The sequence below is a fragment of the Pinus tabuliformis genome, chromosome 4_1 (genome assembly GCF_031772625.1).
Source record: "Pinus tabuliformis cultivar Carrire ecotype Pingquan chromosome 4_1, CPIR1, whole genome shotgun sequence".
Taxonomy (NCBI): Eukaryota; Viridiplantae; Streptophyta; class Pinopsida; order Pinales; family Pinaceae; genus Pinus; species Pinus tabuliformis.
Genome location: NC_142303.1, coordinates 506,840,739 through 506,855,117, shown reverse-complemented (window position 1 = coordinate 506,855,117; position 14,379 = coordinate 506,840,739). Strand labels below are relative to the sequence as shown.

Genomic DNA, 14,379 nt, shown 5'->3' with positions numbered 1-14,379 from the left:
TGATGCTCTTAAAATTTGGGAAGTTAAATTAATCATGGTTTCCCAATTTATAATTAGAAAATTTGATTTCCATACTTGAGAGAAAAACTAGATGTAGTATAACCTCATAGTCTATAATCATAATCATAACATTGTGTTATTCTTAGTTTTAATTCTAAATATAGTTTTGAGATTGACACTCAGGAGCCCATGCATGACATGACTATTATCATAGTATTATGAGATAACATTGTCAAAGCATGCACTGTGATATATGATCTAACATTAATATAGTGCAATGAACTAAAGAGGTTAGATGGATGTGTTGATTTAGAATAATTGAAAGAACATGCAATATCATAGAAAGAACACAAAGTATATTATTGAAGATAGAGTTATAAGATGAAAACCAAATTTTATTGACAAATCAATTGGTGAAGAACACTACAATATATATAGTAGTACACAGTGGCTAAAAATGAATTATTTTATCTTTGATAATAGATGTGACACTAGGCTCATTGAACAAAATAATTAAGAAGAGTGAGGGAGACCCCTGTAATTACAACATGGATTGTAAAACCTAAAGTGAAGAAAAACCTAAAGAAGCGACTTTGAACCTAGGAGATGATGTATTAAATGAACGAAAAGCCATGTTAGTTGTGTTGGATTGAAGCCTTCAATAGGCGTTGTATCTCAAATACAAACTTTGACTCCTTAATGTAATACCTCATTGAGTGTTTTTTATGGTCCATATGCTTGTAAATATATTTTTAAAACCATTTTAATCCTTTTTAATCTACAAAAATATCAATAAGGGAATCAACATTGCATCAAATGTTCAAGACCAAAAAACTCTAGAAATCAATTTGGCTTTCAAGAAGGTTGAAGATTCAAATGGGCATGTTGTTTAGTTGTGTAAGAGAGAGTATGGTGGGATAAGGTTGTTGCTTCCAAATGTATTTGAGACAAACTCAGTAGGGTTGAATGAAATGGGAAATGGTTTCATATGTAATGAGGAGTTTAGTGCAAACACTTTAATTATGTTGAGGTATTACTGTGTCACAATTAATGAAAATTAGTTGTGGTGGTTATGCCTTTAATTACTATTAATGAAACAAAACTTTCATGGTATCCTAGAATCATATACATGGTTATCCACAAAGTGTTATAATAATAATGCGCACAACATTCACATTTGTAGCATGCAGTCTTTTGGTAAATGATTTTATTCAAAATGCTCATAAAAAATTTCTTAAATATTTTAAATAGTGAGCTAGCTAACATCACAATGTAGCACTTAGATTTGTTCTTAAATGTTATATGAAGCATTAAGAACGGATGCACTATTATAAAATGCAACATCATAATGGAACTATTAATTATAAGATTTTTTTGTGGGTTTTCTTGTTATGCACTTATCTCAAGCCATCACCGTGAGGTCAATCATCAATGAATATGGATAAAGTGACACATAAATACATCAATCTTTCGAAATATTCATGTCATTTTTCCCATAAATTTTCCTTAATTAATGATCAATATCACTTTTCAAATCACCTTGTTTCTCTTAGATATGCATAAGTGTGGGAATTTTAGTATAGTTCCATCTTATTTTATTTCTATAGATACAAATAGCTATGCACTGCAATTTTGATGACATCATAGAGTACAAATTGATGTTGTATTAATATGCATCATAGAATACAAACTTGATTGATGTCGTACTAATGAGTACTAGATATATGAATTTATAGATATTATACTAACGCCAAGAATTGAATATGTTAAAATACTTCCTTAAATTTAATAGAAAAATTGCCAACAATTTCAATATCTCACTTTTTGAATTATCTTTACTTCTAAATATAATCTATAACAAGTTTACTAAAGTATACATACTCTACTGCTTTGAACATGAACTTATAACCTTTCACAAAAACATACATATTCTTAACCATTAAACCTACTACAATTTTAACATATAACATTGAAACATTACTAAACACTTCTTTAAAAAAATTACAACCCAAAAATACAATTTAGGAATTAGGCAACACTCACAATTAAACATATGCTTAATGATAGCATGGTGAGAGTAAATAACCCAAACAAGGAATGAATTTACTAACTCGTAGTGCACAGGCACATGCCTTTGATAAAGAAAAAGTCAAGATTTACTATGATGTGTTGACCTACAAAATAAGAGGACAAAACGAATCCGCCACGTGGGGCAGATGAGTGCACTTCACGTTATTCTATTATTCAACACATGCTCAAATTATAAAGAGATTCGTTACAATGTAAATCCCCAATTGCCTTTATCAAAACCTCGTGTGAATTCGTAGACAAGAATTAGCAAAGTCATTATTGCATTCCGAGACCTCGATTTCAACGCAATTGAGGAAGGAGGGGATGCCTGATTTACTGAATAATATATCCAACACGAAGAGTATTGCTTAGTTCAGCGTTTATTGTTATCAGAAGGTTGGATTCAGTACCTAATCAAAACTTGGTATGGCGTTTGAACAGAAATGTGACAAACAAATGGGTTTGCCCTCTTGGATTAGAAGGGTTAATGAAGGTGCTAAGTGCACAGTTGCAGAATGCATTCCTCGGCTGGATCTCTCTGCTGTTTCTAGCTGTTCAAATTCCATTAAGTCAGTCTCCAACCTGTCCGGTTTTGGATCTCCAGTAGCCGTTATGAAAGGATTCGAGCACAGGACGTTCTCAGATGATAATCAGGATGGTTGTTCTGGGTTTGTGGCGACTTTTAGGTCCGATAATTGTAATGACTTGAATAATTAGTTGTGTTTTTATTTTCAGCTAATTCTTGCGCTCATATAGGCGTGTGAGGTTAATGGTAATTCCCTTTATTTTTGAATCCAGACCCGCTGCACTCACGATTCCGGGAAAGCAATCCAGACCCGCTGCACCCACGATGCCGGGAAAGCAATCCAGTCCGCAATTGACGATTTTCTACGGTGGAACTGTGAACGTATATGACGATATTCCTGCAGATAAGGTATGGCTATGAAGATTCAAATGATGATGGGCTAGACGAAGATTCTGACCTAGTTTAGAATATAATGGCATCTGTTCGCCTGTACAGGCCAAGGCCATAATGTTATTGGCCAGCAGTGGAAATTATATCAGTTTTCCACATAATAATATCGAGGACGGCTGTGGATCGCAAGCTTGGCGGATGAACTTATCTGAACAATCAGGGATCAATTCCTTACCTCTAAGTAGCAAGGTGAACAAAGGTACGAATATAAAACGCACGCAAATTTCTGTCATGTTGTATAATATGATGATCCGGATTTAGAGAGCTATGTTTTTCTTTGTTTTTTAAAGCCCTGGTGAATTAGAAAGTCATTAGATTAATATGGGCTAAGGTTAGGATCAAATTTAATACTTGATCAAATGTATTTAATTTAGTGATTGCTATTATAACATTAAAAATTATATTTAAAAGTAAGCAAGCTAAATATATTAGAGATTTAAAGAGAATTTATTCTTTTAACTAAATTTAAAAAACATCTTAATATACCAACAACCAATATATCACTTGATTAACTTTAACTAAGTAGCTGAGTATTTTCTTTGGTCATGTGCCTTATGTATCATGTGACTTATCTTCTCTTTTGGATATGTTAGTAATGGAGGGACACAATAGGGTATGTTTAATTTTCTTACGGTCATGTATTTGATCATAATGCTATAAGCGGTTGAGTATTTTCTTCTGTTATGTGCCTTCGGTATTATGTGCATTCTGACTTATGTTTTCTTTTGGACATTTTAGTAATGGAGGGATACAATACATATAGTGATATGTAGTATAATAGTGAAATTAACAAGATTGTGGTTCAAATGTTATTGAGTATATGGTATGTTATGGTCTTTGGCGTCACAAGGTAGTTATCAGAATTTATTTTAAACCTCCCCTAAAAAATAGGAAAGACATCAACAAACCGGTGATGTGAGAAGCAACTTGGAGGGACACAAACAATATATTCATTTTACAATTCAAATGGTGTATATATATCATTGTAGCAGATACATACTATAGATAATAGGATTATGTGAGCATATAATTCTTGATAAAAATGGATCATTAGTGAATTACTAGTGATGAGAAATTTTCGTTAAATACATCATTTGTAGCATTGTATTTATTTGGAGATTTTAACTCAAATGGTTTGTTGAACAATTTAAATCTAACTATGATGATAATCGGCCAATACATGGCATTAACCACAATTTACTTCCCGTTGGTACTGATTATCCCCCATCGTGTCATGATCAACAGATATTCCAATAGCGAGGAAGCATTCCCTGCAATGTTTTCTGGAGAAGCGCAAGGCCAGGTACCTTTTCTACTTCCCTCTTATATTTACCATCACACGTTTCACTGCTTAGGGAGATTGTTATCCATATTGAATTTTCTTGTCTCTCGATCATTGAAATTGCAGCCAAGAAGTAAAATAAAACCATTGTCTTGCGTTGTGTTGTGCTGTGCAGGGTGAATGCAAAAGCGAGGTGTCCATATAAGATAGAAGAAGCAGAGCCTCACTAACGTCCATCATCTTCCTCTACTTGAATTCACCTGCAATATAATATGACGGTCGGGAATGGAAATCTCCAAATATCTTGGAAAATAGAAGCAGTTTTATCATGGAATCTAATATATAATCTTTCTGTATATTCCTAGTGGCAGTCTTCGAGCATGTCTGAGAACATTCTAGATTGTAGTTTTCCACTAATTTTAGCTTTCTTGATTTGGATTAAGAAATAGAGTCCCAAGAGGTTTACATCAACTCCTTATTCCTCTTCTATGTTTTTGTACATCGGGCACATGATAGTGATGTGATGTAACAAAGTTATAAATGGTGGCAGAGCCTCTTCGCCAAGCCCATTACAACTTTAATTGTAAAGAAAAAAGTGTGGTTTCCTATGTATGTAAAGGACAAGTTAGGTTTTCAGAGGAAACTGTGGTCCTCTTGGTAGTCTGAGAACAAGTTAGTGGTGAGAGGGATCTAAGCGGAAGTTTGTTTTAACATTGATGGTATTCTTTTTTCATCATGTATGTAAAAGATTTGGTGTTGAGTTTTGTTAGGGTTCATAGATGTTGCCCATTTTATATAAAAAGAGACCATAATATTATATTTTCTCATAATAGAAATTTTGAAGTGTATATTTTCTCATAATGGAAATTTTAAATGTTTAAATTGAAATATGGAAATGTAAGAAAGTAAAAATTGAAAATTATACATTTTTTTAATTTAAAAAATTCATTTTTTTAATTTGTTGTTTGCTTTGTAGGTTACTCTCGACTAGGCTTGGGTTATGTGTTGGCTTATCTCCAAAAGTAATTTTTTTCAATAGGGCTTCATTTCATTATCGCAGTAACAAGTGCTCATTTTCCCCTAATTTCTTTATAAGTTTTTAAAACCATGATCATCCTATTTTCATGCCCGTGATCTGTATGTACATTTGCTTAGGGTTTTATTGGGAGGCCTCATGTCAGTCATGGTTACATACTCTTTTGTCTTATTTAGTCTAAAAGTTTTATTAAAATTCTTGGGCAATGTTGGGTCTCTATAATTGAACTAAATTTAAATTATTTGATTCTTATATATCTTGTTCGATGTATGGACAAGGTTGCATGGATAAGCTTGTAACCCATCTTTTCTTTTCTAAAATATAGATTATGATTTTCTCTTTCAAGGACCTTACACATGTTAATTATTATAGTTTTCCAACTAGGTTTTATTTAAATTACTGTGTAACATGAGGTCATGGCCTATAGGGATATAGGTTTAAAATTCTCAATTTTTATTCATGAAGAAAAATATATGACTGTATGATTTTTCTTTTCTTTAAAAAAAGATTGTAACTTGCTTATTAATTTCTACAGGGCCTTTATGCCTTAATTGCTATCACTTTTCCATTTCTATTCTGTGAGGATATATATTGTACCTTATTTATCTAATTTTTATGTGCTCATATTACTTTCTTTAACATGCATACTCTATAATATGTTATACATTTTTTGGGCATTTTTTTATGAGATATACAGTTAAGAATTTATTACTATGTACAAACTAAGCCAAAGACCTAGTAGATTCTTGACATGGAAAACTACTTCAGGTTCTTCAGTGAGCCCTAACAAATATTTGTTTATACTATTGTCCCTATGCTTATGAACATGGTTCCATCCCTATTATGGCCTAAGATATCTATCTTGGGCATAATTTCCTCCTCTTCTAGCCTTATATATATATATATATATATATATGTATTATTCTATCGTTGTCAAGATTCAATTCAAATGTCAGCGAGGAGTTAACATTCTTATATATATATGAGAATCACACATGTGGTATAGGTATAGGGATATTGTTTAATACATTAAATTCATATAGTGCGATTAGGTTGTAAATCATGAGCGGATGGGTAATTTCAAGTGTGGATAGGGTTGACTGAGATGTTGGATAAAATATTTACAATATATGATCTTTTTTTTCTTCCTTAATGGGTATGCTATTATTTTTCTTTGATAATAACTAATAATGTAGTTGCATATTTGCATTGTGTGGATGTCTCCTCGTAAAGTATAAGAAAATATTACTAAATTTACTTATAACATTATGTATATACTCTAATTCAATATTAGTAATACATAACCACATATTTTTTTTTAGTCTTACCTTTAGGATTTGATGGTATAGACATTATAGTAGTTGCTGAATATATTATTCGGATTTCCTTGTAACCATTATGGTTGGCCATTAAAAATGAAAATATGTGTTTATTTTAATTCCACTCCAATTTTGGGTGAAGAAAATAATATATGTAGGAAATAATAAAGAATGATGCTTTTGAAATTTGGGAAGTTAAATTAATCATGATTTCTCAACAAAAAAATTTGATTTCCATACTTGTTAAAAAAAAACTAGATGTAGTATAACCTTATAGGCTATCATCATAATCATATAATCATAACCATAACATTGTGTTATTCTTAGTTTTAATTCTAATTATAGTTTTGAGATTGACACTCACGAGCCCATGCATGACATGACTATTATCATAATATCATGAGATAACATTATCAAAGCCTACAATGTGATATAGGATCTCAACATTAATATAGTGCAATGAGCTAAAAAGGTTAGATGTGTGCGTTGATTTAGAATAATTGAAAGAACATGCAATATCATAGAAAGAACACAAAATATAATATTGAAGATAGAGTTATAGAATGAAAACCAAATTTTATTAACAAATAAATTGGGGAAGAACATTATAATATATATAGTAGTAGTACACAATGGCTAAAAATGAATTATTTTATCTTTGATAATAGATTTGACACTAGGCTCATTGAACAAAATAATCATTGAACAAAATAATTAAGAAGAGTGAGGGAGACCCCTAAGTGAAGAAAAACCTAAAGAAACGACTTTGAACCTAGAACAAAAAGCCATGTTAGTTGGGTTGGATTGAAGCCTTCAATAGGTGTTGAATCTCAAATACATAAAATGGGCATTAAAATATTTTTTTTAACATTAATTTTTTTCCTTTTCCAATTTATATAGAAAGTTGATATTTAAATATTAATTTATATGGATATTTATATATTTTATTTAAGGTATGTATTGAAATATAAAAGTAAAATAATATATATTTTTTTCAATTTCTTTATTTTTTATATAAAATTATATTATTTAATATAGAAATCAAAATATTTTATTTATGGCTAAAAATATATTATTTTTTTTATTGATATGCTATTTTTAAATACCAAAAAGGATTTCACATCTTGAAATATCATATTAATATTAGTTTCTTTTATTTTATTTTTCTTTGGCATGGGCTTTACATATTAGATTAAAAAACTATCTAGTTATTAGTAAGTTGTTATCACCAATATTATTTTAGATATCACTTGCAATATTTATATGAAGTATGGAAGGAATTACCCATTTCCCAATATTGAAATTAGAAAATTTTCAATATTTATTATTTTATTTTATCTTTTAGTGTAAAATTTGAAATTATGTTATTTACAATATACATTAAAATATTTTATTTATGATTGACATTAAAAAAAAATTATACTTGTTATTACATTTTATATTTAATATTAATATTATATATATATATATATATATATATATATATATATATATATATATATATATATATATAATAATAATAATGTTATATGACAATATTTCTTTCCAAAAAAATATAAATTTTTTTAAAACAATAATAATATTATGACTTTTTGATGTTAATATTATAATATATCAAAATTTTATAAAACATTTTATAATATATTAAAAAACTTAAAAAGATGGACTAATTTTAGTTATAAATATATAGAAAATTTAAATTAAAGAAAAAATAATTATTAATTTATAAAATATACTATTTAATTTTTAATTAAATTTTAATAAAAAAATTAATTTAATAAAGAAATTGTATAAATATTAAAAAAATTAAGTATTATATAAAATTTAAAATATTTTAAATACAAAATATTCAGTATTTTAAATATTAAAAATTAAAAATTAGAACATTTTTATTAAATTTTAATTTTAAAATATTTATATTAATTTATATTTTCATAAAATTTGAAATTATCTATTATTTTTTCCCTTTCGAAACTATATTTTTTTTAAAGATTTAATATATTAAATTTAACCTTTTGGTTGAAAACTCAAAATATGCTTCCTTATATTAATGATCATCATTTCTAATAAACTTTTCAAGAGAATTTAGTATATCATGTACTTTCATATGTTTAACTATCTAAAAATATTTTAATCATTTTAAATTTTACATATTATTCTCATAGATGTTGTCCTCAAGAAAGCACTCTAAGCACGTATTCATATTTTTGTACATTATTCTCTCATCTTAACACGTATAAAGAAAAAGAAATATATATATATATATATATATATATATATATATATATATATATATTTCATTTTTTTTTTGTTATTTTCGTTTAAGATGCATAATGATTTGTGATAATTATAATGATTTTCGTGTTGATGTTTATATTCATGATGATTATTTTGGATTAATTTTAGAAAGGTTGATCAAGTTTAGATAAATATTAGTTAAAAGTTATTGAAATTATAATAGGAGAATGGATCATATTTACTACCTAATCTTAGTACTCTAAAAGTATTGAAAATATAAAATTTAGCTTTTTTTAATTTAACAATTTTATAAATTTTTTTTTTTTAAAAATGTGGTTTAACACAATGTTAGACCTAATAAACTAAAATTGATAATATATATTTATAATAAATCGTAATATATTAATAATTACATATTAACTATGAACATATCTATTTACTAATTTTTTTTAACTAAAATAAAATATTACTATATATTATAATATTAATTTTACTATTACTAATTAACTAATATATATATATATATATATATAGAGTATAGTATTAATATTATATTTAAAATAAAATAATTCTAGTTTTTTTTTATCAAAACACAAATTTTATATTACTAAGGAAAAACAAGTACATATAGTTGGTCATCAACTCATCCTACCTCACTCCGATCAGATTTGTTGGTAAGGAGAGTTGGAATATACAATATGATATTTCTCAATTTTCACCTTATTTCCAAAGGGCTTCTGTAGTCAACGAAAAAAACTTAAGGTAACTTAAAAACCAAACCCTAGATGTCGATCATATGGAAGACATGTTATGCATGTGACTAAAGGGCTTCATTTGCATGCATGATCCAACCAGGGAGCGACTCTGGTTGATATTTCTTTGTGTTGTGTGTGCAATTGAGGCCTCAAAACCTAAAACTATGATGCAAGCTTTGGACCCTGCAATTCCATCTTCATGTGAATCTCTTCTTTCATGGATCTGACACAGACCTGTGTGAGCCAAACAAATTAAAGAGAATAGAAGAATGATCCACGATGATCTCTAAATGAGGTTGAGGTCACTTGTATTTATAGACTTCCAAGGGTGCCCAATTTTCTTTAGGGTCGTCCTGATCAAATATACACATGTGGGCTCATAATTCATAGATATAGTTTCCCTTATCCAAATTAGATGATATTTTGGTCTATTTTGGTCCTCTCAAAAGGAGGAATTCAATGCAATCATCACATCCATCAAATGAGTTATGCAAAGTGGAATTTGGACCTAGTTTCCAATTTTAACATCCTGTAGGTTCCAACTACGAGCATGGCGACACCATGTGGCAGCAGTTCTTCTAACTTTGTTTATAAATTTGTTTGAATGCAAGAAGGAGAATCCATAAACAAGGGGATGGGAATGTAACATCCCTGACCTAGACCCTAAATTGTAGTGCACAGGTACATGTGACACTTAGGCTTGTGAGCCAGAATTCTATTAAGGTTTGCATACCTCTATATGTATAGACATGATAGGATAGTGCGCCAAGGAATTAACATGTTTTAAGGATAGTGTGCCTATGTAATTGGGTTAGAGAAATTGTATTATTAGGTTGGTGAGTAGAGTTTCGTTGTGGCTTACGTGCCTAGATATGTATGATGCATTTTGTTGATGGGTCAACATACTTATGAATTTAAGAGTAGATGACATGTGAAAATTAGGCTAAAGAGCTTGTGTGATAATCAAGCCATTGAGCCTAGCTGACATGGAACTTATTTTATCATCATATTTCAATGGACCAAGAGTCAAAAGAGAATGGGGGGATTGAGACTCCATGACAGGAAAAAGGTATCCTGATTTGAAATTATATTACAAAATTATTTAATAATATTATGATATATTATTCAAGGGGCACCATGTCTGTAAAAGGATGTTTCCCCTTATTCAATAATCAAGTAATTAGGAAGGGATATGTGTCCTTGGAGGAGAGCTTGGAAGAGTACTTGGGAGACCTGCAAGGGTAGTGGAACTCCTGGAGTTGAAGGACTCTAAAAAATCCTTGGTTGGTCAAGATATATATTAATGGGGGATGCGAGCCTATTGGTTGGAGGTTTTTGGGTTTGGTATGTTGGCCCTGCTATGTTTAATAGGAGGAACATGCTTGGCTTGAGAAGTCGAGGCCAAGTAGATTCATGGACCCAGCTCGGGGTGACCAACTGCTAAGATAACTAGAGTAGTGTAGTCTACGATTGGGAGGAATGCACGAGGTTTGTAGTTAGATAGAAAATTTATTAGATAAGTAGAAAAAAACCATTATATGCATGTTTCATGAATTTTCTTGGAATGTATTTCATTGTATGGTTGTTTGGTTTTTAGTATTGTGATATTACTGTGCACATAAATTTATGTTCTAGTCAAATTATGCATGTGTATTTGGTTATGTGTTGTTATTTGTGTGAGTGGGATTACCTAGAAAGAGGGATGTGGATTTTACAAGTGGTCGAATACCACAAATCGATAGTTGAGATTGACCACCATAGACATGCATTTTTTAACTAGTTTGCATAGAATTTTCAAAAAAATGGTAAAACATTTGAGGGTTTTTCCAAATTACCCTAAATTATCCTTGACAAGTGTTGTTATTTCATCCACTTGGCCAACTACTGACTTGATTTCATTTAGTCAAGGATTAAAATTGAAACTTGTAACCCTTGGTTTCGTTTTCCTCAATTCCCCTTAGGAATTTCAACAAACACTTGGAAAGTGTCCTTCTACAAGCACTTTGTCAAACATTTTGTCTACAACCTATATACACCATATATGTGCTCAAACCATACAAGCCTAATGTTTCATCCTAAGATACGAACATCTCCCTACCCACTATCATCTTATCCCATCCTCCAGCTAAGGCCCAATTCCTTATTAGTTAGCCTTTGCAACCTATGGCCTAAAAAATTCACCTTTTCTTCTGAGAAATTCCAACATAATGCAAATCATATCTAAATGCATGCTAAAATGTACTACTCACATAAAAACATATTCTATCATGAATATTCTAAATTATGATTCAAGATATAATTTCTTTAAAGCACATGAAACATTATAGTGGAAAAGTTTTTGAAATTGAGTACTTATCTTTTAGTATGCATCCAACTAATTGTACACCTTCGATGTTCTACCTGGCCATAGACCATGTTGTTTGTTTCATTTCAATAGTGGGTCACCCCGAAGCTACGACTTTTACTTGATGGGAATTATATCACCCACACCCTATTTCATGCTTAGTACCAACAACCAACCAAGGTGCCAAACAAACAGACTCCAACTAGTAGGTTGGCATCCCTGATCAACCTCTATCTTAGTCGACAAGGGATGTTCCAAATTCATGTGGCTTCCAGGAGTTTCACTGCTCTCATGAATCTCCTAAGGAACCTTACATGCCATCACATAGATAAGGTACCAAAATTGACAACCTCCAACTCACAGGCTTAGATTCTCCATTAGTATACACCTAAGTGGTGCACACCCTTCTCGACACTCATAGTCCCTTGATTTGTTCCACCAACTTCTAGGGCATATTACCTAGCCGGATAGGAATGCTCTAGAGTCACGTGGCTTTTAATATTTCCATTTCCCTCATGGAGCCTCCAAGTATCCTTATAGTCTTTCATCCCCACAATGGTCTCCATGATTCCATGGCCATCTACTAGAATTCTAAAGAGGAATCATCTGTAACAGTGTAGTAATCCCCTTTCAAATTGCCATCACACCTTTTTTATAAGCATGTCTTTCTTATAACACTTGAAACTTTCCCAAGCTACTTAATGGACCTTGGCTATTTTTCATGTGCACTTTTAATTATTATTTAAATCATATGTGTCTCTTCTTACTCTTTTATGGAGTCTAATCCGCCCATACTTGTTTCATATTTTCAATATGCAACCATATATTTTTATTAATATGCATGTCTTGTCATAACATTACTAGGCCTTATAGCCTCAAAATATAAAACATGTGTACATAGGCATATCAATGCCAAATCACAACGACACTAATGTACATGAACACAACAACCTCAATAGTACATTTACACACATGCACCTAGGCATTATGGCCCTTAAAGCATGTCCTTTCCTCACCAACCTATTTAATGTGTCCTGACTCACCACCCTAATTCTACATATACATTCCATTTAAATGCCAGGGGTCGAACTAGGTGTTACAAACCGAGTTCTAGCTAAGGAACTTATAGAATTATGTTAGCTTGGTTTCTCTTCGAATTACGGTTTTTCTAGGATAAACATTGTGTGCATTGTGTTTATGATTTTAGATTTGTTGCTTATTGTTTTTAATATTCTCTCAGTAAAATGATCTCTCACTAGTAAATTTAACATGGTATCAGATCCAAAGATTTATTTATGGCTTGGCTACTTGAATGTGATGGGTATATATGACCTGATTTTTAGCTTTAGTGAGATGCCTTTGTTGTAAAGGTTTTATTTTTCCTAGTGGATGTTAGAGATTAATAACTAGAACTAGTGATGGGAACTGGTTTCTCTATTGTATATCAGAAATTTTGCATGGATGAAGTGATATAGATGAATGTTTGATGGGTTGAGAAGGAAGTGGGAGTTGGAAAGAAGCCCAAATGGGTTTTGATCAATATGCATGTTGCTACATATTCAAGATAGATAAATCACAAGGTGAGAGGATATTTCAATTGCATAGAAAGAGGATGGAAGTCAAAATAGAAACAACAAAAAAAAAAATATAATGGAGTTGAAAATTTATTGCATGTAAATGGGCATATGGGATAAAAGCTAGTAAAGTATGCATACATAAGGGAAATTTTAGGTAAAGTCTAGAGTTATACCTAGGTGATCAAGTGCATGTCAAATTAACAGATACCCTAGATATAAAATTTGAGGGGGGTAGAACCTGGAGGTGAGCGGTGCCAACTCAATTGGTTAGTTTGGCTCGATTTGGTCAAGGGCAACCCCAAGTTAAGTTTTAAGGGGAGATTTTTAGGTAAAAAATAACGTGATGGAAGAGTCAAAATTGCCTTATTAGATGTTGGGATAGGGTCCCCTAAGGTCAATTTTGGGGCTAAAAGCCCATGTTTTGGGGCTAAAAGCCCAAGTTTTGGGGCCGAAAGCCCAAGTTTTTGTATGTAAAGTGTAAAGTCTCTGCAATTTGTGGTTGTGGAGCGCGTAGATGTAAAGTGTCATAAAGGGTTTTACCCTTCTGTTTATGTAAGTTGTGTCAGCCTTAGAAGATCTACCCATGGTCCATGAACCATGGGATTGTATAAAAAGGAGAGTCTTAGAAGATTCTAAGGCAGTTTCTAGTTCAGTTCAGTCATTGATGAAGGCGAATGTAATAGGTCATTAGTATAAGAGTGAAGGGTCTTAGAGTAGAAAAGAGGCTATGCAGCTGTGTGTGCAGAGGCCTAGAGTAGAGTCCGTAGCTTTGTGCCCGGACC

General features: G+C 30.9%; 1 protein-coding gene across 1 annotated transcript; it reads left to right on the top strand.

Moving 5' to 3' along the window:
• The first annotated feature begins 2,318 nt into the window (after positions 1–2,318).
• On the top strand, positions 2,319–4,942 carry LOC149176766 (uncharacterized). The gene is made up of 5 exons (XM_089423187.1): positions 2,319–2,756; positions 2,869–3,004; positions 3,092–3,245; positions 4,292–4,349; positions 4,504–4,942. Exons 1-5 carry the CDS (start codon positions 2,497–2,499, stop codon positions 4,556–4,558), a joined length of 663 nt encoding a protein of 220 aa, XP_089279313.1. The 5' UTR covers positions 2,319–2,496; the 3' UTR covers positions 4,559–4,942.
• Positions 4,943–14,379: the final 9,437 nt, after the last annotated feature.